This window comes from Ciconia boyciana, chromosome 4 (genome assembly GCF_034638445.1).
Source record: "Ciconia boyciana chromosome 4, ASM3463844v1, whole genome shotgun sequence".
Taxonomy (NCBI): Eukaryota; Metazoa; Chordata; class Aves; order Ciconiiformes; family Ciconiidae; genus Ciconia; species Ciconia boyciana.
The window spans coordinates 22,456,899-22,480,214 of record NC_132937.1 but is presented as its reverse complement, the minus strand read 5'-3'; the positions used below and the strand labels follow the sequence as shown (position 1 = coordinate 22,480,214).

At 40.2% G+C, this 23,316-nt stretch overlaps 1 protein-coding gene across 1 annotated transcript in view; it reads left to right on the top strand.

The window, feature by feature from the left end:
- LOC140650863 (ubiquitin-associated protein 2-like) overlaps positions 1–23,316 on the top strand; it is a 71,412-nt gene that overhangs the window by 3,694 nt on the left and 44,402 nt on the right. Inside the window, exons 2-6 of the mRNA XM_072859680.1 lie at positions 7,573–7,712; positions 11,755–11,832; positions 13,485–13,595; positions 18,051–18,204; positions 19,948–20,025. Of these exons, the coding sequence (XP_072715781.1) occupies positions 7,614–7,712; positions 11,755–11,832; positions 13,485–13,595; positions 18,051–18,204; positions 19,948–20,025 (520 nt within the window). The 5' untranslated portion in view covers positions 7,573–7,613. The remainder of the gene's footprint in view (positions 1–7,572; positions 7,713–11,754; positions 11,833–13,484; positions 13,596–18,050; positions 18,205–19,947; positions 20,026–23,316) is intronic.

Here is a 23,316-nt window from a genome sequence, read left to right as displayed (position 1 = left end):
CTACATGCACGATGGATTGAACTTTGGTCCCAACAACCAGGTCCCAAATGAGTACTAAAACTCTAGTCATGTTTTTTTTGTCCTAAACTCTGCTCAGCCGTCCTCCACTTGTATGTGACTTCAGGAAGGCTGTGCTAGTTCTGGCTGCAGAGGTAATGATTCTCAACCCTGAAAAACCTGCTAGTTCAGTTTTTTTCCTCAGCTGCAATGAACCTTTCCTTTTGTGGAGTACTAGTTAATGTTTTTTACAAGCCTCCTAGTTAATGCAGTGTATAATTCAGTCTGAGTATTTGTTGCAAGGGGTGACTAGGCTGTAGTTCTGCTAGCTGCTGCTTTGTTGGAAGTTGTAGACGCTGTAGTTCCCTTTCACTGGATGCTACTCAGGAAACCTTAGGAGGGAAAACACCGAGGGCTTTGCCTTTTCTGTTTTTCTTCATTGATTGTTCCATTTTTTCGGGGGGACAAACCCAGAGAAACAGGTATGAAGAGATTTGCAATACTGATGGTTGTTCACCACTGAACGTAACAGTGATGGAATAAACAGCCAGTATACTGTGCATTGACTTGGCTAGTATTTTCTTTTATCTCCTTAGGCTAGAAAATAAGAGAGCAGTGGACTTGGAAATGGAGGTGTTCTTTCCTACTGTAGCAAGAGGAAGTAGTCTGTGCATGGCTGTGCAAGCACCAGGAACTGCCTCTGAGCCACTGTGGTCTCCGTATGCTTCCTAACCTGAGATACTGAGTCAGTTGACAGTTCAGGACAGCATACGGTGTGGTCAATGATGGGAATGCTTTATCTCTTTTACTTTGGTAGCTTTTGGCGAGGGTTCGTGCCAGAAAAGCCTTTTCTCTGACAGGAGGCAGGAATGAGGTCTTTCCATCAAAGATGACAGGACCATGTATTTAATTTTTCCATCAGGTTGTAGAATATCAGAACAGGCCAGAGCTTTTCTTAAAATGTTCCTCAGCAGAGAAACACATTTCAAAAGTGAACTTGCTGTTGCCCCTTCCTCACAGGATCCCCACGACTGCTGCTTCTCAAACAGGATTTGTATTTGCTATATATTTCTATGGGGACCTGTGCAGCCCTTTTTTTTTTTTTTTTTGACCATGACAACAACTGTGGTCTGGTCTGCATTATGGTCTAGTAAGATCGCCTAGTTCTGATAGTTCTGAGACTGGTGCTTAGACAGAAAATAACATGCAGTTAGTCTAACTGGGTCTCTGTTACTTAAAGTTTCATTACAGGGAATGATAAGTACTGGTAACTAGTGCATCTTGCAGGTCTTTGCAAACATGGAGCTTACAATTAGTTAGGACAGGGCACAGAACTTTATTCTTTTTGCACGTGGAAGTCCAGCCGGTTGCTGTCTGAAATGGTGGTGTTCTTGCAGAAAGGCAGCAAAAGATGAGAATAGTGACTTTGTAGATATTGATGTCTGAAACATAAGGTCAAGTCATCTGAATCTTCTAAGACATTCACTGCCTTTTGATCATCCAGAATCCCTCAGGAGTGTTGTCTTCTAACAGCAGCAGAGCTGGGTGGGTTTTGCTAGCCAGGTTTTTAGCAGTCTGAAGGTTGCCTTGGTTGTGTGGAAATCAGATAGGCTTCTCTGATTTTAGTGCAATTGTCTTTTTTTTTTTTTTTTTTTAATTACCAGTGAAAGTTGAAGTTGGGGAAATTTAGATTCCTCCTCCAGAAACTTCTGTATGAATAAGGGCACTTGTTGCCTCTGAAGTTTGAATATTTATAAAGAAATGGTGAGGGCAAGTCCACTGGATGTTTATTGGGTGTAGTTGGCAGATTTTTATTAAAGCTGGGATAATCACCAGTATATACTAAAACGTAACATATGTCTGATAGACAGGGACAATGGGATAATAGCAAAGATAGATCTTGTAAGATTAGAAGATTTTTAAAAATAATGTTAATGAGTTTACTTAATTTTAATGATTGAAACCTGCTTTACTAGTGGAAAACATGCACTGTTCAGTCCTGCTTTCAGATCATGCTTTTGAGCGGGGCTCTGGATACGTGACCGGCCTTTGCCTAACTCTGGTCTTTTGGAGATTGAGCACTTTGTCTCCCAAAACAATGCTGTATTTTCTTTTATTTGTAAGACCTATTTGTATATTTCTTTGTCTTCCTTTGTATAACACTTGCTTAGGAATACCCATCCTTGAAGTGAACTTTTTTTTTTGGTGGTGAAGAGAAATTATTGATTTCTGTAGATTTGGGTGTGTTCTTAGCTAATTATAGATTGACTTAGCAGAATAATAATTTCAAATAGCAGCTCAGTGGGTTTTAAGAAAGGTGGGTAAGAGTATTCACTTGTTTATTCAGTACACTTTGCTAACACAACTGGAAATGTGTATATGTTAGTTTTTATGTTTGTGCTGGTACTCTGGCCACTCCCAGCAATCCTTTTTTCTTGGTAAAACGTGGGAGCATACAGATAGTACAATTTCTCTCTCTCCTGTGGTGTTCTGCCAGTGTTGCAGGTCTACTCCTGGCCATCAATATTCTTCCTATTTACTGTAGAAGACCGTAAGATGAGACATGAACCCTCCCGGGATCCATAAGCTCAGGTTCAGTATTGTTGGCTTGAGGCAGTACAGACACTGAGTAATCAGCACTGCTCCTGAGGAACATCTGACTCTTGTAAACTCTTTTCCCCTTTCAAGCAGTAATAAAGGTGGTGAGATTCTTTAGACAACAGCACTTGAGGGAAATGCATTGCATCGATGCTTTGCAGACATAATTTTTTTCCTCTGCTCTTTTTCCTCATGCTTATGTCACGCTGCTGCCGTAGCAGTAGAATCTAGACTCATGGTACATGTACAGTAGTCATGCCATCATGAGGCAGTGTCCTGCAGCCTTTTCCTTGCCCTGTCATTGTGAGAAATCCTTGACTGAGTAGCTTTGTGATTAGAGTGTAAAAAAGCAATCACACTTTTAAGGTGTTCACAGAGATTTCTGCACAGTGTTCTTTATCACAGCTCCTTGTCCAGAGAGTCAAGAAAATAACTTTCTTGAGACTGCCTCAGGAAAAGAACTGAAACTGCAAATGTTTTGTTCAGCTGATGGAAGTGAATATTTAACTTCAGAGAAGGATTCTTGAAAGTCAGGTGGTGTGGTCTGTCCCTGGAAGTTCAGCAATAGATTTGCTGTGTCTTGTGGGGCTTGTCACCCTGTCAAGTCAATTTGTATTCTGTATATCTCTAGCTTTTCTGACTTCTTTGAGTCTAAAAGAACTAGATTTTTTGCCGAAGGAAAGTTGAACAAAAGATCAAAGAAAGCATTATGATAGCTTTAAAAACCTGCTTTTTGTGTTGATGTGCATTCAGTTACTCTGATTCTGTGCCTTCCTCTTTTCCTTCTAAAATTCTGAGCAAAACCCCAACTAAATGTGTCGAATAAGACTTACAGTATGGAGACTTTGGAAAGGGGTGGGATTTGGTCTCTAGGAAAGTTGGGTTTTGAGATACCAATACGTAGGTACCGCTTTCAGACACTAGAATAATTGTCGTTCCATCACCAGTCTGGTGACGGGTTATTATAGAACACTATATCTGCTGTTGTAGTCTAGGTCCTTGGGCTAAACTTGCTGTACAGACAGAAACACTAAACCAAACAAAACATTGAGATTTGGGATTATTTTCCTCTTAAATGCCTCTGTTGCTTTCCATTTTTAAGTCTAGTTATTTGCTTTATGAGGAAGTGCTGAAATTTGAATTCCTTAGTGCTTGAGAAGCTAAACATACTTCAACAACTTTCTTAGCTACTGATTAAGGGGTTTTGTTTTGTTTTGTTTGGGTTTTTTGTTTGTTTGCTTTTAAAGTAGAAGCAAAGACAGCCTTCCTCTGAAGGTACTAGATTACATCAGTGAAAAAAAGGTTCACAGCAGTCTTGTGCTTCTTTTTTATTGTCATGAAAAAGTACGACCGCCTTCTTTACACAACAGTTTTGGGAAGTCCCGTCTCCTTAATGCTTTCTCCTCCTTGTTTGCTAGTGCTATGGGGGTCTGTTTCGTTAACGTGTATCTATTTCTTCACAATACAGCTGTTTTGGCTGCTTACTAGAGTTGCAATGTGTCTACAAGGTCAAGTATTAACTGTTGATGAGGGACTTTTGCACTGAGACAGACCCTGACATGAACACTGAAACATCTGCTTGTCTGAGTATTTTTTTGATCTTTATTAAACAGATTTTAATTTAGAGTTGTCTTCCTCCCAGTCTCAAATCTTCTTTCCTCATTTGATCTGCAGTTAAAGATTCATCAGTTTGTGATATCCTATTCATTGCTATGACAACAGCCTGCCAAACAGACTTTAATATGAAGAATTGGAGAGAATAAGAAGCTGCTTTGCAAGCAAGGAAATGTTCTTGTTCAGCCCCGTCTTACTAATTAATAATATCCCACTTAATGCTCGCAATTGTAGTCACTATGGTAATTTGAAGACAGTGGCTATCTGTGTCCCTTCTGCCGGCTGCGTCGGTACTCTAAAGAGTAGGTGTGGTAGGGTGTGAAGCCTCAGCCCAGCATGGTGAAGGCATGCTTGTGCCAGGGAGATGCAATGTTTCCCTGCTCAGTGCACTGTTGGCGGTGGAGCAGAGCCCTTCAGCTGCTCCTTGTGCACACTGGGGCTGGGCTGGTTGCTGTGTCTGGACACTGCCTGTAGATAGTGGGAGCCAACTAAGGGGAAACAAAATAGCTTGATTTTGAAAGCTCTCTTTTTATCAAGCTTTTAAGAAGACTGGATTGTGCCTGAAATGGATTATAACATGTCCATGTTGGCTCGATGGGGAATGTCAAACTGAGGGTGTGTTTCAACACTTGTCTGAAGCAAGTGCAAATCTATACTGCTGCCAGGGAGAGGCTCTCACCTTCACTGGTTTTCTGCTTCAGACCTGTTGCCAAATTGTGCTGCTCATGGGCTGCAGGTCAGCAAGATGAGGATCTTCTTTAAAGATCCCGTTATGCCCTTCAGGTTATTTGGCTCTGTTCCCTGCAGCAGGCTGATCTTGCTGTGCCGCTTCGTCCCCCAGGAGTGTTTCAAATGCTTGTGTGCCTGCCTTTTTCCTCAAAGTATCCTTTCATCCTGAAAAATAAATATGGCTTAAACAGCTGTGGCACAGACACACATGTTAGGAGAGGGAGAAAAGACACAATCCTTTTCAGGTACTGTAGGTTGCCTGGCTGTCAGAAGTGTAGGCTATAGTTCAGTGTGTGCTTTACAAACAAACGGAAAACTCTTTGTTTTTAACGTGTGTGTACTGCTGTCATGTCCAAAACATGGATTGCAATATTTTGAGTAACTTTGGTGAGATCAGAGAAAATAGCATTGAGGTGTATGTCAGAATTCCTAGGTACCAGAATCTGTGTAAACATTATGTTAATTCAGAAATGATGAACAAATTGAGACCCAATGGAGTTATAATTTCTCAGCATATCTTAAATCGCAGTGGGCTAATTCCAGACAATCATATTTGAAATGATTAGCTTGTCTTTCGGAGAGATTAGTGCTCTCTGTCATGTTCTCTGTTCAGGGTTTTTTTCATTGCTCATTGTGCTAGGTTTAAATTGTGAGGAGCTGACTGATGCTTAAAAAAAACCAACAAACTAAGCCAAAGGTCATTATTAGTCTATATAATTTAAGTTTTTGGATGTTGGCAGTCCAGTCAGCAAGGCTTATAAAGCAGATTTTAGCACAAAGAGCAAAAGTAATTTCTACTGCAAACTCAACTGAAGACTGTCCATAATGTGTTTAAAATATCAGTGGACAGCCACGACCAGATAGTCAGCGATAAGTGCTGAAGTTGCTGTTCAGAGCGTCTCCACCTCTGGTTAATATTTTGCTTTCCATAGAACATATTGTCACGAGCTTGAATAACCTCTGTTCTGACTGTATCTGGCTTTTAGGGTGTCAAGTGCAGTGCTCTGAAGGCCTGTGTGTTCTGGGGCTTAGAAGACAACAAAGACTACCTTAAGAGACTGGGAGACAGGTTGGCTTTGGTGGATATATTCATAAAGCTGGAGAAACACAGTGTTCCAGCTTAGCTCATACTACAGTCAGTTCCTGGTAAAGGCAGGCCTTTTCTTGTTAAATATGTAAGAGTTCATGGAAATATACTTTCTCCTCAGGCTTTATTGAATGCTTTAACTAGCACATAAAGAAATTCAATGTCGGGGTTCAACTTTGGCCAACAAAAATGTATTTCTAAAGTGAAGAAGAGATTTAGATGATAATGGGGTTAATTGTCTTTTCGATTCTACATGAGGCTCCTGAGCATCATCTTGAATTGAAGTTTAAACTGAAGCATCTCACTGCAACTTTAATTGTTGAGTACCCATTACTTGTGAATGCTAGTGAGACATTGGGTCTCAAACACATCCTCATCCATACAATCATAGCAGTTTGCTCAGTTTTCATCTGAGCATTGTTGTGCATTGAACTCTGTGCTAGCCAGCTTGCACCAAAGCTGCTGCCCTGACAAGTTGCATGCTAAGGCACGTTCATACATTGGTGCTGCAGTAAAAGCACTTTGCTGCTTGTTTGCACATCTGCTTCTGCCCAGGTGCATCACTTGTAAGTTGTCCTTAGTTCCCTAAATTTGCAGTTTTACTTCCCAGTGTCATGGGGACAGAAACCAGGCAGTTGACTGTGACCATTCTGACGAGTTGAGAGGTCTGTTTCCAGTTATCATAGCTACTATAAGCCATACTCATCAATTAGCCTTGTGTTAGATGCTGTACAAACACAGGGAGAATAATAAATTTCTTGTTTCAAAGTAATTTTAATGCTAGAGCATGAATGAGAATGAAAGCTAACTGCCCCAAACAGGATAGCACAGATGTGTGTGTGGAGTTCGGGTTTTCTTTTGGGTTTCTTTGTTGCCATACAACAAAGTTATATTTAAAGCAGGGTAATAGGTAGTTTTGTAAATCATTTCTGTTAAGTATGAGGGAGAACAAAACAAAAATACCGGCTACAGAGGCTGTCTTTAGAGGCAAGCATCATAATTTCTCTTATAAATGAGAGGTGAGAAGCAGAGTGGGCATTGGCCACGACCTCCGTATATGTGCAGAAAAGCAGTTTGATGATAGGGAAGAGAGGAAGTGCCTAATTTGTGATTGTGATTTTTGCGTTAGTGTTCTGAGTGGGTATGAGAGTGGTTAAATTACAGGTATCAAAACAAGACAGCAGGTATTACAGAAACGTAAGGAGTGATACAGCTGGAGCTGAAATTTCAGCAGAGCAGCAGATAGAAAAGTCTGTATGTTAAATAACTGGAAAAAGCGGTGAGATTTAGATGTCATCTGGAACTACAGATCTAGACAGATCCCAATCAGCTGGCAAAAATGCTTTTTATCCACTGCATTTTCCCCTTTACTGTAAAGACTGCAATAAATCCAATAATAGTGTGTTAAAGCTGCTTTCTCAGGAGTCTCTGTATAGAGTTCGTGGTAAAGGCAGGACGAGTTCAAGGTACTGCATTTGTATATTATCTGGATATTAAACCAGTACCCTGCCTTAACTCATGCTTTTTTTTTTTTCCCCCCCTTTCAGATTTTCTATTTTGTACATACATTGTTTTGTATATACTGTATATGATGACTTCGGTGGGCAGTGAACGTACCCGGGGCACTCGGGACAAAACGCAAATTTCAACCACACAGCCAACACAACCACAGAAACAAGTAGTACAGGTACGTGCTACTATATGATTTTCTTTGAGTTGAAAGTGAGCATGTAATGATACACATTTCTTCCCTAAGTCAGTAAAAACTGAGAAAAGGGAGGAGGGGGAAATGGTTGTCTGTCTTGGAAGAGTATGTTTGATATCTCGCTTTAATTGCTCAGTAATCCAGCACAGCATTAAGTTGTTCCTGTATTCTTGCCTCTAAAGGAGCTTTGTGTTCTTCACCAACATTTCCCATTGGTGAGGAATTCTATGCCTGTGTCAGGATTCCTGTCCTGTGACCTCAGTGTCCTCAGATCTCAGCTCTTCCATATGCCAGCCTCATGATGCTAGAAAATTTCTGGTTGGTAGGGGAATTTTGGTGGATGGGAAAAGCTTTGTTAGGTGCATGCTGTGTTCTGCAGCATGGTTCAGCATAGCTGCAAGTCACAAAATCCTAAAATTCTCGTGCAGTGTCCTCACAAAGTGAAATGAAGATGGTCATCCACTAGCGGACTAAAATTATATTGAGTATCTGCGAGATTGAAATTAAGCTCTTCCCCATTGTCTTGATTCTCAGCAGCAGAGTAGTTCTGTGCTTGTCTGGGTTACAGAGAGTGCAAAATGTCTCTGCTCTTGGCAACTCATTATTCTCTTGTCAGGTACTTCTCAAAATTGGACTCAATTCAAGAATTGCCTCAGTTCTCTGATGGCAGAGTGTGCATCAGACTAGAGGTGCTCCCCTGGGAAAATGTGTCTTTTATTGTTTTCTAGAGTGAGCTTTAACATAGAGGGGCTCTTGTTCTGTTTTGTACAGTATTAATTATGTGAGCTCAAGTCCTTATCGTCTCTTTGCGCTGCAGCACTTTGTGTAGTGGTGATTCATGCTAATATGTGGATTTAGAAAGTGACTTTCAACAGATGAAGTTGAATTTGTTTTTGTTTTATAACAAGTAAGGCTGCAGGAATGTAGCAAGCAGAAGTGGTGGTTTCCCCTTTTTCGACATTTGCAAGACAGCAGTGGAGTACTCTGCCCAGTTTTGGGTTCCCTGGCACAAGACAGACATTGGCAGATGGGAGCAAGTCCAGTGAAGAGCTGCGAAGTGGCTGAGAGGCTGGAGCACAGTATGAATGAAGGGTGGCTGAGGAAACTGGATTTGTTCAGCCCTAAGAAGGCAAGGCATGATTGTATCTTCTATTCAGATACCTCATGAAAGGGTATAGAAAAGGTGAAGCCAGACTCTTTTCAGAGAGGCAATGGCACAAGTTGGAACACTGGAAATTCCAGCTGTTAAAAAGGGAAAAAATCGTTTACCATGAACGTGGTCATGGATTAGAGAGGTTGTGGGATCTCTGTCTGGCCCAAGCAGCTCCTCTGATGGGACGTGCTCTTGATGGGAGGTTGCACTGAGTATCACTGGGGGACCTTTCCAACCTATGTGATTAGTTAATTTTAAGCATTAGGTCTTACTGACCTTTTTCTGCATTTTGTCCGCTTATTCTTGTATAATAGATACTGGTTTGGTCAATTCAGTGGAAAAGGTGGTTATTTAATATACAGCAATTTTGTTTTAGTGCACCGTATTTCTTTATTGTTTAGATATCAGATGGACCTTCCTCCTTAGTCATGCTTTACAGATCAGCAGAAATGTGTGGGATTTTACTGTTTAATCACCACTGATTCATTTTTCTGAATGTAGGATAATGTTGCTTTCCCAAATGGAGATTCATTGTCATAATAGCAGATTGATCATCATTTAAGTTATTTAAGAAATTACATTGCAGTTCTTTTGCATTGCTTCTGGATAATAAATATACCATTTTATTATAAGATCTGGGCCTATTACTGTCACTTAGTTTTGTGTTCTGCACACTTCTGTTTTCTGGTAGTTCTAAATTGTTAGTTAAAAATTTCCTTCGCTCTGTTATGCCACAAAGATAATGTATCTTATAAGGTTGAGTACAGTTTTAGCTGTCTTAAGATGCTGCTATTTTCTTAGTCACAATTAAAACTTATACTCTTTTATAGGATACTACAATGTTACTTGTAATGATGGTGCCTTAAAAATAAAGAAGAACCACTCACTGGGAAAAAAAACGAAACTTTTTGTGACAATGATTTGGTGTTTGTGTAGTAAACACATCTTGTGGGTGTTTGTTTTTTTTTTCTTCTGAATCTTCAGTTCCATCTGGGTGCAATCCACTGGCATAAATATTGGTGATATTGCACCTGCTTGTGTTTCGAAGCTCTCTGCTTGCACAGCAGAACTGAACATACTATCACACATTTGATAGTTATAAAATTGCTATATTTTTGTCTTCTAACGTGGACTTAAACTTTTTCCGTGGTTTATGGAAAAAGTGAATCTTAATGGCTACCTGTTTCTGGTCAAATACGCCATCATGTCTCTACAGAAATTACATTGTCTGAATGTTTTTACTCTGGATATCTTTAAAGGAAATTTCTTCACTAGCTTAAAAGTTGCGGTAGGCTTGAGGAGGCTGAAGTCAGAGCGAGAAGGTAGATCAACAAGGCTTAATTCCTGAAACCACCAGCAGATCTTTTGTTTTTGCTCTCTGCTGAGCTCTCAGCAGACACCAAGAGTGAGGTCCTTTGCACAGAGCACCGCACTGACTGGGAGGCTTTCGTGGAGGGTGGCACCAGGGCTGGTGCGGGGAATTCCAGAGCAGGCTCTCCTCTGTGTTGCCGACTGACGTATGAAGCTGTCAGCATGACACTTTGAAAATGTGAAGTAGCGCAGAGTACTTAACTCTGTTACAAACGCTAATTGTCTTGGAACGTTGCCTCTCAGCACAGCAAATGTCGCTTCCCTCAAGGAACTGGGACAGCTGCAGTACTTCTCAGAAAATAAGCAGCTGGTGTGTACAGTGGAGTAATTTTTAGACTCTTCTCAGGATTTACACTTGGCGACCTCCTCTAGAGAATGTGTTTGTGGTAAACTCCAAAAGTGAAGCAGTTTGAGGCTAAGCAGTCTGAAAAGTCTGAACTTGTGAGGCACAGAATTTCGTGTGGGTATCCCATGAAATGAGACTTCAAAAGGTGAGATTCAACCAGCTGCCCAGGATGAATCCTTTCTGTCAAGAATTTCAGTGGATGAGGTGGTCCCCTTCTCAAGGAAGAAGTCTCCCGCAGCACATCAGCTTGCATTTCTGGTCCTGGCTCTCTTCAGTATCAGCCTTCTCTAGTGTGAGATGGAAGCCTCTTCTGTTTGAGCAGAAATCAAATTAGGTCCAGGATCATGTAGCATTGAATTATCTTTGGTATTTTTATGGGAGTGCAGTTCAAGTAGACTGAAAATGCCACACTATGAAGAGTGGCCTGTATGATGCGACATTAGTGTTCTTGAGTTGCTTTCTCTCTGGGGCAGCCATAGCCTATTTGAATTTATGGTGCTTTACTGCATCCATTCATTTTAGTCTTTTAGCTTTTGGAGAAGTTGCCAGCATGGATTTGTGGTCCAGAAACATTACAGAAGCACCAAATATTTCATCAATAGCAAGATCCTTTAGCAGTTTTCAGAGACCAGTATTCGCTTATAATTAAAATAAGTGCAGCTGTTCATGGGCAAAATCTTGAGGCATGACTCAGTCTCTTTTTAAGTGCTCATAAAACTACAGAGTCAGGTTGTTGTTGAGAGAGTCGTGGTAGGTGATGTGAGCAGAAATCAGTAGAGATGTGGTTAATTTAGAAATACTGTTGCCAGTTTGTTATGATAAAACTCTTAACTCTGGAGTGGTAGATACTAAATAAAAGTAAAAGTAGTAATATCAAAGTGTAGGCTTCTGTGGTGAATTTTATTTTGTTATATGGTTGTCTTGTCTATGTGGTGACCTTCAGCTGTGGTTCAAACACATTAGGACGTGTTGACTAACTTTTTAACTATAAAATGGGCATAGAGGAGATGTTAATCCCTTCCCCATAGCACTTCTGTGCTTGTTGTGTATGTTCTTCTTGAGAATCTGGAGAAAAAAACACAGTGACACTGGGAGATACTTTTAAAAAATATTGTTACCTTTTGTGTACTTCATTGGATGTTTGCGTTTTTCAGGCAACAGCAGAACAGATTCGCCTTGCTCAGATGATCTACGATAAGAACGACGCAGATTTTGAAGATAAAGTGAAACAAGTATGTTTCTTATAGTACAGAGTTTTTATGCCCTGCAATAAGCTGCTCCAAAGCCAACTTACATTTTGGACCTAGAGCGTCTGTTTCTGATTTAGCTGAAACCTTTTTCAGAAGGGCGTAAGTTTAACTGGAAAAGGTGCTCTTATTGCGCTGTAAAGTCCGTTTACAAGAAATTGTGTAGTAATATAGCTCTGGCTGTATTTTCTTTTGTAGACAAGCGTTTAAGCCAAAACTCATCTGTGCTGATGTCTCTTCCAGGCTGTATCTCTCTAGTATCATCCTGATGCTTAATGATCGTCAGAATAAAGAGTGCATTCAGCTTGTCCACATGTACATGGGAAAAATATGTCACCTGTGTAAACTGGGTTTGCTAATATCTTGGCTGTTTTTCAGGAAAAGTAAAAATCTATTCATAGCTTAAAGGTGAATTGAAGTGTTATTTAAAAAAATAATCTGACCTCCCACATCTGTGTGTGCATTAAAATGGTAGCATTACACTGTGAAAATGAAATCTTCCACCATTTCCTCTACCATGCTGAGTTTTGGGTGTAGGTGCTCGAGCTTCCATTACCCAGTTATAGCTGAGACCATTAATTCAAGCAGTACTGAGAATCCTGTACAGAACAGTACTGAGTACTGTTCTGCTGTGGGTATCGGTAATTTTGTCCTAGTGAACACATCACAACTCAGGAAGAACTAGGAGTATGCCCCAAAGGAGAGAACAATTAGCATGAATGCATTAATGCAGCAGAGAAGCAGATTTCTTGATTTCTTTTCCTTTGTAAAAACCTCCTGTGAAGGATTGTTAAAGTGCTTTTTGTTGTTCTTTTTGTAAAGTTGTTCTGTTGCTGTGCCAGAAGTGAAGTCTGTACTTCCTGAAGCCAAAGAACCCTCATCAGTAGTGCCCGTAGCTCTGCTGGTAGGAAGGATAAGAGTTAAGTTCTGCATAGGAAATCTCCAATATTTTACATTGTGCATATATATTTCTAGCTCATGTAGTTTTTTTCTTTGAGTGAAGTTGCTGGATGTGTCCCATGACAGACTGTGATTATTTCCATCCAGCGCTCCTCAGGATGTGCACTGCAGGTCCACAGAGCATAATTCAGTACTGGGTCTCCTTCAGCAGCCATCACTTGTGCATTTTGTGTGGCCTCATGCTGAAATGGATTGAGGGAGCTGATCTGGCTGAAAAATAACCTTTTTCTTAGTCTGGATGTTTTTCCAGATGGATCTGTTCTCTGCCATGACTTACCTTATGTCTTTTCTCACACAGTGGGATAAAGAGGGGGATGTTTGATGGGGAGGGAGAGAGGATGATACTGGACCTATCCAGTATCTGGTGATACTGGACCTGGTGTTTCACATCTTTAGCCTCATATACTGCTGTCTCTGGGGTGACAGCATTTGCTGCAAGCATAAAGGGAAAAAAAAGGTGTGAGAGAGTGCTTTTTTGATTACCGTTTCATTTGTGTTTCATCCTGTCTCTTGTCTGAATCCCAAGCAGATCTGTAAAATGCAGATACCTTTATTTAGGATTTTAGTTTGCTCTGACACAGTAGCTATGCACTTACTTGGAATCTGTGGTGGTACTAACTCTTATTTTCTTATGATGATAATTTGGATATTTTAATATGTCTGACTTTTACTGCCAGCTTATGGAAGTGACGGGGAAAAACCAGGATGAGTGCATAGTGGCATTACATGACTGTAATGGGGATGTGAACAGAGCAATCAACATACTGCTGGAAGGAAGTTCAGACACGGTAAGGTTTTACTTAATATTAACCCGCTCTTTGTTTGCTGCATCTTTACACTTCTAAGAAGTGATTGGGAAAATCATATTTCAGAAGCTTTCAATTTCCATGTCTCCATTCAATTTCTTTTGAAGGAAATGGAGACCGGGACAGCTTCTCTACTGCATGCATACCTTAGAGTAGGCTGAACCTTGAAAATGTTATGGGTGTTCAGCTGGTCTCTTGCAGAGTCCTCCGACTTTCATCTACATGCAGCAATTTTAACTCTGCAGCAGAACTCAGTGCTCTGTCAGACACAGGCCTGTTTTTTGCTTCAGTGTCTGTAGCACCTCCACAACCCTGAGACCTGAGTCTAAGTGTTTGCCACGAAGGGCAATCTTTATAAACCTGAAGGACAGGTAGATATTTTAAGTTGTGCAACTTCTGTAGGTGTGCATTGCCAGTATTGAAGTTGGAGGAGGTTTTCACACCTGAAAGTTACATTGGCAACACTACTAATGGCAGAAGAGGACACAGCAAGTAGTTGCTCCTTTCACTGTGTTGCTTATTTGCATGACTTCATTGAAAAACAGATAGAGGAGACTAAACAATGTTGTGGTTTAACCCCAGGTGGCAGCTAAGTACAGCTGCTTGCTCACTGCCCCACAGTGGGATGGGGGAGAGCATCAGAGTACAAATGAAAAAACTTGTGGGTTGAGATAAAGGCAGTTTAATAAGTAAAGCAAAAGCCACGCACACAAGCAAAGCAAAACAAGGAATTCATTCGCTCCTTCCCATCGGCAGGCAGGTGTTCAGCCATCTCCAGGAAAGCAGGGCTCCATCACATGTAACAGTTACTTGGGAAGACAAACGCCATCACTCCGAATGTCCCCCCCTTCCTTCTTCTTCCCCAGCTTTATGTGCTGAGGAATATCCCTTTACAGCTGTCCCGGCTGTGTCCTCTCCCAGCTTCTTGTGTACCCCCAGCCTACTCGCTGGTGGGGTGGGGTGAGAAGCAGAAAAGGCGTTGACCTTGTGTAAGCACTGCTCAGCAATAACTAACACATCACTGTATTAACAACACTGTTTCCAGCACAGATCTAAAACATAGCCCCATGCTAGCTGCTGTGAAGAAAATTAACTCTATCTCAGCCAAAATCAGCACAGTGTATAACAACAAATAATGTTGCTTGTAATGTTGCACGGAGCAATTTTTTATCCCAAGAGATATCAGGAAAATACATCTTGCTGCGGTTGAAATTTTTGCTGGAGGGACTTCTTACGATTTATCCAAGGCAGTAAACTACATTCCATCTCACCTAAATTGGGAAAGAAACCTGGACTTCCTTTCTTAATGCTGAACATACAGTATTTCCTGTGATTTGTGAGGATGTGTACTCTGGCTTATTGTTAATGAGGAAACTCACCCCCCCCACACACACCTTAAATATAGGACACATACCGTTCTGACTGAGGGGACTTTCTTTTCTATCCTCTTTTCATTTATAAGAGTTGAGGTCATCTAAAACACGGAAGTATATAATACTGAGTGAGCTGGCAAGCTGGGAGTAGAAGAGAACATCTCACCTTGATTAAACCCGTCTTGGTAATGTGCTGGTTTTGTGTTCTCTGGTACTTCTTGTACTTGCCATTTTCTAGTTGAAAATAGTTTTCTGGTTGATAAAGAATGTTAAATGCTTTCTTACTTCAGAGAATTGTTATAAGTGATCATGACATGGAAGAAACTTTCTGAACTCATTTACCAATTAGAAGCAACATATCCATATGTTCTGCTCTTTTGACAAGTCCCTCTGAACCCACTGCTCTCTGTAGACAAAATGCAACTCATAAACGAATACAGAGAACTTGAAGGTCTCAAGGAGGAAGGAGTATTAATTGAAGGGCGTGAAGAAATTTATTCTTCTTCATGGAAGTTGGTGGGCCTCCAACCTGAAGGCCATGTTTTAAGGCCATTATACTCCAGAACAGCTTAACTGTGGATTTGATGTAAAGTTGGAAGCAGAGGTACTACTAGTTCTGAGTGCAGATTCCCAAATCTCTTCCTAGTTTTAGTCTGCTTTGATACACTAGAAGTTTTGTTTTTACGTCGTTTGGAAGAAGATATGTCTATCCAGTTTGAGGAGTTAGAAGAGCAGAGAGGGATAGCTAGAATATCTTATTTATAATTTCTTTGGTACTCTGCTAGTTTTGTCTTTTTTTTTTTTTTTTTTTTTTTTAAATGCTGTGATCTTTAAGGCTTTATGCTGTGTGACTTTGCCTTTATGAAGACTTTTCACTTGGCAACAGTTGTGACACTCTGGCTTTGGATAGATAGAGGCTTCTGGATGAGAGTGGAGAACGCCTTGTTTCTTTGCCCAAGACTTCTATTCATTTAACTTCCTACAGGCGTAAGATCCATTTTATGCCCGGCCATGCTTTAATTCCTAAACCTTTGAAGACAGAACAAAGGGAACCTTTTAGATTATTCTTCTTTCCATCTAAGACCAGGTCAGCAAGGAGGCTTCTGTTACACATTTTCAAAGGTCAGGCTCATAACTGTCATTTGGGTTGCCCCAACAGCTGAAATTGTAATTGGTTAGCTCCCTTACAAAAACAGGCGGCTTTGATAGTCTTTGATGGATTCCCATGTGCAGAGGTAGCACTATCCTCTGTCTTAAGGGACATGCCCAACTTCTCAAGGCTTTCCTCAGAATTATACCGTGGGAAAGCATGAATCTGATGCTTTCATAGTCGTCCGTTTATTGATCCTTCCCAAGTCATGTAAAACCTTACTAAGGAGAGGCTGCTTCCTCTTAAGCTTTGCAGGATCATCCTGTTTTTGGATGTTTCTTAAAATGGTCAGAGATCTTTTGGCACCATGCCCATCAGTGAAATAGCAGTGCATTCTGAACTACGTACACTTGGTTCTTCAGTTGTCAGTGCAGTTATTTGTTCTCCTGTGAAGTGTCTCTAAAGGTCTAGGAGTGTTTTAGTGTGTAATGCAGTTACACAGGCTATGGCAGGTGAAGCCATATGGTAGTTACTGGAGGAAACAGTTTTCTGTTGCACAAATAACATGGTGTTGCTCAAACGCATAGTTTTGTACTTCTAATCCACGCTGTCTGCGCTTCACCTAAGTTGGCTTATGGTGGTGTAGTCTTCTGTACTGGAGATAAAATTGAAAAGTGATTTCGGCCTTCTTTCTCACCTATTGCTATGTCAAATAATTCTCTTGGTACTTATTCTCTCAAAGGAGACACTAAAACATTGAGTTTGTACTTGTAAACTGCTTTTGTTACCTGCTATTTCTCAATAGCATTAGTTTTCTCAATTCTAGGCAGCTTGGACTAGCTGGTCATTGCCTACCTCATGAGGGCTTCTGAGCTGCTGTTGTCTGAATTGAGAAGAGATAGGACAGGACATAAAAGTACTGATAGCCAACCTTTTGTTTTTGATGCACGTGCCTGTCAAAGGTCATGGCTTTAGTGCTCCACAGTTGATGGCACCTTATTTGCATATGCAAATTTCCTGCTTAAATACCTTACCTAGACTATAAGCTCCTAGAGATGGGGACATGTATATAAACCTATTTGCCATCTTAATGGTTTGCAAATTATACCTTTCTTTCTTTGCTTTGCAACTATGGCTCAATTAACTAACCATGCAGTTGCATAATATATGAGGTGCTGTGCTATTCTTAGCAGGTGTTTTAGTCATTTTATTTTCAACTCCTACAGATACTCTATGGAGCTGATACGATCCCTGAATTTATTTTAAAGATGGAGTTTAATATTAAAGCTGAAGCCTAATGTTTGGACCTTGGTCCCTTGTCTTGTTTAGACATCGTTTTTCCTGTATTTTGCTGTGTGTGATGAGCTGTAGCTGTTAAGAGTGAATGGTCTGGCTTATCATGGCCTCAGTTTCCCAAGCTGTTGTTCTGCCATTCTGCCTCTTGGTGCTTGAATTCTAGTACATCTGGAGAATAGTTTTTCTGGTTTTGTTTTTGTTGGTTTTTTTTTTTTTTTTTCCGCCTTAGGCCACAAACTTATTCTCATCAGTCTCTTGTTCAATGGTGCCTATAAGCCTTTTTTCATTTCCTTGGGAGAAAGATAGCTCTGTGCATGCTCCCTTGCTAGATTTATGGAGGTAGTTGAGAGGCAAACTTGCTTGCTTTGCAGATTTTCTGTGTTGTGGTCGTATCTAGGCTTCCTTGAACTAGTAAAAGCCATTATAGCCAGAAATATTTGGGATTCTTACATTCCATAAGACAATTCAATTTCTAAAACTTGTTTCTTTCTCATCTCTTCCCAAAAATACAGCCTGTGCTTCCATTCGTATCAGTGTAGTTTGCAAGGTATTACATATGTGATGTTATGCAAATACATGTTTTCTTCCATGAACTGGAGGGGTGTGAGGTGGAAATATGCATTGAGAACTGTCTCTTCCTTTTTGACTTTTGTATCTAATTCTATTCTACCCAAATAGACTTCTTGGGAGACTGTAGGGGGAAAGAAGAAAAGCCTTGGAAAGGAAAGTTCAGAAAACAAAGAGAACAGAGAAAAACGAGGGGACAGAGAAGTGAGTCGTGGACGGGGAAGTTCCAACAGACGGGGAAGAGGAGGCAGCCGTGGCCGAGAGTGTACGTATAGGGTTCATTTTTAAAGATTCAGACACTTTTCTTGCAGCTGAAACTGGCTGACTTAAGAGCGAATGCTTAATGGAGTAAAGTCTGTCCGAGCTGTAGCTCAGTACTGAAGGGATCATAACTTGTTTGTGTGACAGGTATGCTTGATCTGTCTACGTGACTTGGTTTTGAGATGGTCTGTGCTTCTTCAGAGCCACTCAGTTTAATTTAAATTTCTGTCCTTTTTTGATTAATTGATCATATACAAATTGCTGTTCTTTATGTAAGTTTTAGAATTGACTCTGTAAGACTGCTTGACAGCAAGTATATCACTGCACAGCTGATACACTTTTTTGTTTCTTTTAATGAAAAAATTATCCAGCTTTGACTCCATCTCCTTTTATGAGTGGGAGAACCTGAAGATGTTCTCATCTTCTCATAAGGGGAATGAAAAGACTGGGATCATTATTAATCTCTAGCGTATGTTACTCACATAAGCCAACCAAAGGTGAGTTTCCACAACTGAGAAAATTCTTTGTGAGTTGACACATTTAAAAATTCGCTACAGTTTAAACAGGTGCAATAATATACTGCACAAAAGCAAACTGATGTTTCCAAGTTAGATAGAATCACATTAGATCACCATTGGGTACACATTGCTTTTTTCTCGAAGTTTTATCAGCAGTATCAAAGCTGTACACATTGCCTGTAAGGGCCGTAGACAACAGCAGAGGAACCAGAATGAAAACAGTATGTTTAGCTTTTCACTTAAAAGCAGGAAAAATATTTACAATATTAGCCAACTCTTCTAATTCATTGTTGGAATATATTCAAATATTGTGCCAATGAAGACATTGTGAATCTTTGTAAAATAATGTCAAGATAGGAAAAAATATTAAGAAAACTTACAGCTATGCTTAGAACAAATTGAAATCGGATCCATCAAAATGAAAGTGATGGGCAAAATTTTTGCCAGAGCCAGATGCTGTTCGTCTCCTTTTGTAAATGGGAATTAAAGATTTTTCAGATGGTTACCAAATCTTGATATTCTCTTCCCAGCTTTATGTCCAAGCAGTAATGATTTTGTTGCTGCCATTAGGAAAAGTTGTGCAGCAGAAAATCTCAGCAGTGTTTTCGGTGGCTAGTCATTTTTTCTTTATTTTTTTCCCTTCAAGGAGCCAGCCATCTTTCAGAGTATGTCCTCAAGAGTTTTTCACAAAATAGTTAAGTTGCAGTGCTTTTCTAATGCCTCACCTTCACCCAGTCGTCATCCCTCTGATTTAAATACAGAGGAGAGTTGTCTTAAGTTTCCTTGGTTGTACAGGGATGTGGTATGGGCAGACAGGAGGAGAATTGGTGTTCTTTGTTATCTCTTATTCTTTCACTCTTGCCACCCAGCACATTATCAAGGAAGCATAGTATGAGGCAGCTGTATTTTCTACCTCATTTAAGAGGTGAGGCCATAATTAATTTAATAGTGTAGGCTGCAAAACATTGCACTTTTTTATTTTTCAAAAAAAATAAATGTCTGCTGAGGGACACTTCCCTCTTATTAGATATTTTGCTTCCTAATTATCCAGTGCAAAGTAAACATAACTTGCCTGTAGCTAGGCCCCCAAAGAAGAGGGATGACTGAGATCTGTTGACCAGCCCACTTAAGATTCTTGCCTTTTCTTTTGGGGTTCAGGTTGAGCAGATGGCTATATTGTCTCATGTATGAGTCTCTAAAGCTTCTCTTAAGCTGTCCTCTCTCCACAGTTAGAGCTGAAGAGAATGGAGTGGACAACAATCAAGGAGACAGGCCTTCAGACCGTGGGAAACGTGGCCGTGGGAGAGGTGAGATGGTGGCATTGGTGTGGGACTGGCACTGATTTCATGTCCTGAAATGGAACTCTTCCATTTATTTCTTTAAACACTTCTCTTTAAGCATTTGTTGGTTATCCTTTGATTCCATATGCAATTCAGCCACCTTTAATTTAGGTACATCCCCCTCCCTTATACCTTGTCACGTCTTGGTCTCAGAACAACTTAAAAGAATTGACACAAATTACCTTTATGGTAATTTCCTGTGTAGCAGGCTGGTGTGCTTTGGCTATGGAGGGCTGTTTTCCCAGATCGACTCATGCCAGCCTCCTGTGAGTGGGAGTGCACTGGGCTCCTCAGGATGTATCTTGGCAGCAGGAGTACAGGATTCCATCTGTAGGGCTCTTGGGTAGGGATTTGATGTGTACTTGTTCTGTTTCTTTGGGGTGGATCCAGTTGTCAGGCTTGCCTTCTGTTTTCGGTAGCCAATCAGTGAAAGTATAAGCCACTTCAGAAACTTTTTGGTAAGAGAAGGAATTTGGCATGGAAGAGTTGATGAGAACTGTGGAAAAAGAACACTGCGGAGTCTTAGGTACAACTCCGATCCTATCCTGTAGAAGAGATAGGAAAGATGTTGGCAATGGATTTGATATGGAATCAAGGGATGTGTAGTTGGTTTGGATTTTCACAGGTTAGAGTGGAAAGAGGCTTGCTTTTTCTTAGAGCAGGAGGAATGAAAATGTGTAACCTAGTTACAGTGCAGATTGTGTGGGGAAGTGGGTATTAAATGAGTTAAATTGATAAAGTGCACAGCAGAGGAAAGTAATGTCTGACTCGTGAAAAATTCTGCCTTCGGAGGACTCTCTTCTTTTTGGAATTTCCAGTAAGGAGGCATTCAAAGACAGGCACATCCAACTTCATTGTCTCCAGATCTGCATCTTGGAGGAGTGGAAAGATGCAAAGGCTTGTAACTTCCAGAGGGTTGCGAGAATGACTCGGTTGTGCCTGTGAATCAGCAAATACCAGATGGTGTGTACAGAGAGGTAGTTTTGCAGGGGAGGGCAAAGTTCACAGCTACAGTTTTTTGTATGTTAGCACTGTTAATAGATGGAATGCAAGTCTTTCAGTTTTGTTTTATAAAATAATCCTTTATACTCAAATTATAAATATAAAGGTAGGATTTTTCAAAATTGTTGGGTGAAACTTAGAGGTTAATTTCAAATGCAGTCTATTTTTTACTTTGTAACCTTATGAACAATACACTGCTTTTGTTGTCAACACTATAGCGCTCTAGATGGATATCATATGTCTCAAGCCAAAGCACTTAATCATCAGATCAAACTGACATATCTGACTGAAGAAATAGGAACAACTTCAACTAATTTCCATTCATTAGCTTAGTGTACATAGTATTACTGTATCTCTCTACTAAATATTTTAGACTGTACATTCATGTGAGCGAAGTATCTTAATGAAGTGTTCTCAACTGTCTGTGATAAACCCATTGAACAACTTCAGGATCATTATATTACAAGTGTGTGTATTCTGTGGCAGGAAATACCTAATTTAATTTTATAATGCAAGCCCTTGAAATCTGCAGGGAGTTGTATAAAGCTGTGTAATTCACTTCTCAGTATTTCAGGGATGCATGACCTTCTTTCTTTGGATATTAGTAGAAATAATAAAAAACCTTCCTGCCATTTCATTCAGTAGTCTTTCTTTTCTGTTACATAGAATAGTCAAATGTGGGATAAAGTACTTCAGCTGAAAGTAAATAGATTGCTGGTATCACCACAGAACCCTTTTTTAGAAATGTTTCATGCAGCGTATGTGTGTGTAGGAATCTAGGCTTTGGAGACAAAATTAGGGGTCACCTAATATCTGAGCAACGCACTGTCTCTCTCTATTTTAAGCTACCTTTTCAGGCTGGAGTTATCTTACTGGCTGCTTTCTAGGGGAAGATTTGCTGGGCCATCCTATTACTGCTTCACTGTATAACAGCCTAATTTTAAGAAACTATATGCACCGAAAATAGCAGAAATGGGTTTGACACTGGGGTGGCAATGTGCTGTTTACTGAGGGGGAAAAACCCTGATACTGAGTATTTAAGCCTTGATGCTGTAGGCACTAGCATTGTTGTGCAGTAGATCTTCCGTTAATGACTGTGTGACATTCCTTGCAACTTTATAGGGTAGTAGCTATACAGTGTGCAAACACCACTGGTTGCTCATATCCAGGAGATCAGGGATTTGAAGTAGATATGCGTTATTGACTGATTAACAGAAAGCAAAAATGCATCACAGGATGTGTTTCAGGACACATCCCAGCTGGAATTGCTCTGCCCTTAATTTTTGCTTGCTAAACTGAGGGTGTAAACTTTGGTTTGGAAAGGAGTCAAGGAATTTCTTTAAGATGGCCTTCCCATCTGTCTTTCTTTTCAGAACTGAATTTCTTGAATTAGCTTAATTTAGATGTAAAAATTACTATAATAGTGATGAATAGTAATTGCATCAAAGTGATTATATTTGTGTGTCAGTATTGCAAGGATTTGTAACTGCCTGGAATGGAATCTTGTGAAGGAATTATGGGGGAAGATGGTTATGTCTTTAGGATTGTCAGCTCTAGAAATGTTTCCTCATTTGTGCTTTAATCAGCTGCAGTGTTATATACAAATGAACAAACTTTACAGGCACTTTTTTTTTTTGTGCTGCTGTTTTTTACTGTTCTCACATCTTCTATTTTAAGTGCAAGTCTGATTCTCCCACTGTCCTCCACCCCGTGTTGAAAAGGATCCAGTAGAGCTAGAAAAAGCTTTTGAAGGTACTGGGAAGACTGCATTTGTGGAGTGTGAGGAACAAGCAGACTAGGACTTCTCCGCTTGCAAAAGAGAAGGCTGAGTGAGTGCGTGGTAGAGATCTGTAAAATTTCTGTGGGGAAATCAACTGATCATTCCAAGCAAGTATGCAAATGAGGGAATATTAAATTAAATCAGTAGGTTACAGGTTCAAAATTAACTTACAGAGGTGGTTCTTCATACATGTAGTTATCCTGAGGAATTCCTTTCAGAAAGATGTTGTGCGTGCTGAAAATTTACACACAGAGAGACTTGACAATGTCATCCTAAACAAGAACCACAGCAAGAAAAGGAAAAACCACTGAGGGTTTTGATGTATGTAAAACATACATTTCCTCTTTGGCTGAGGAAATCTGAGCCACAAATGGTTGAAGACCAGGAGAGTATCCAGAGAAACTGCACTCTGGTTTCAGTTCATGTACTCTTCCCTAGATATCTAATTGACCATAGCTGATAATGGGATAGCAGGT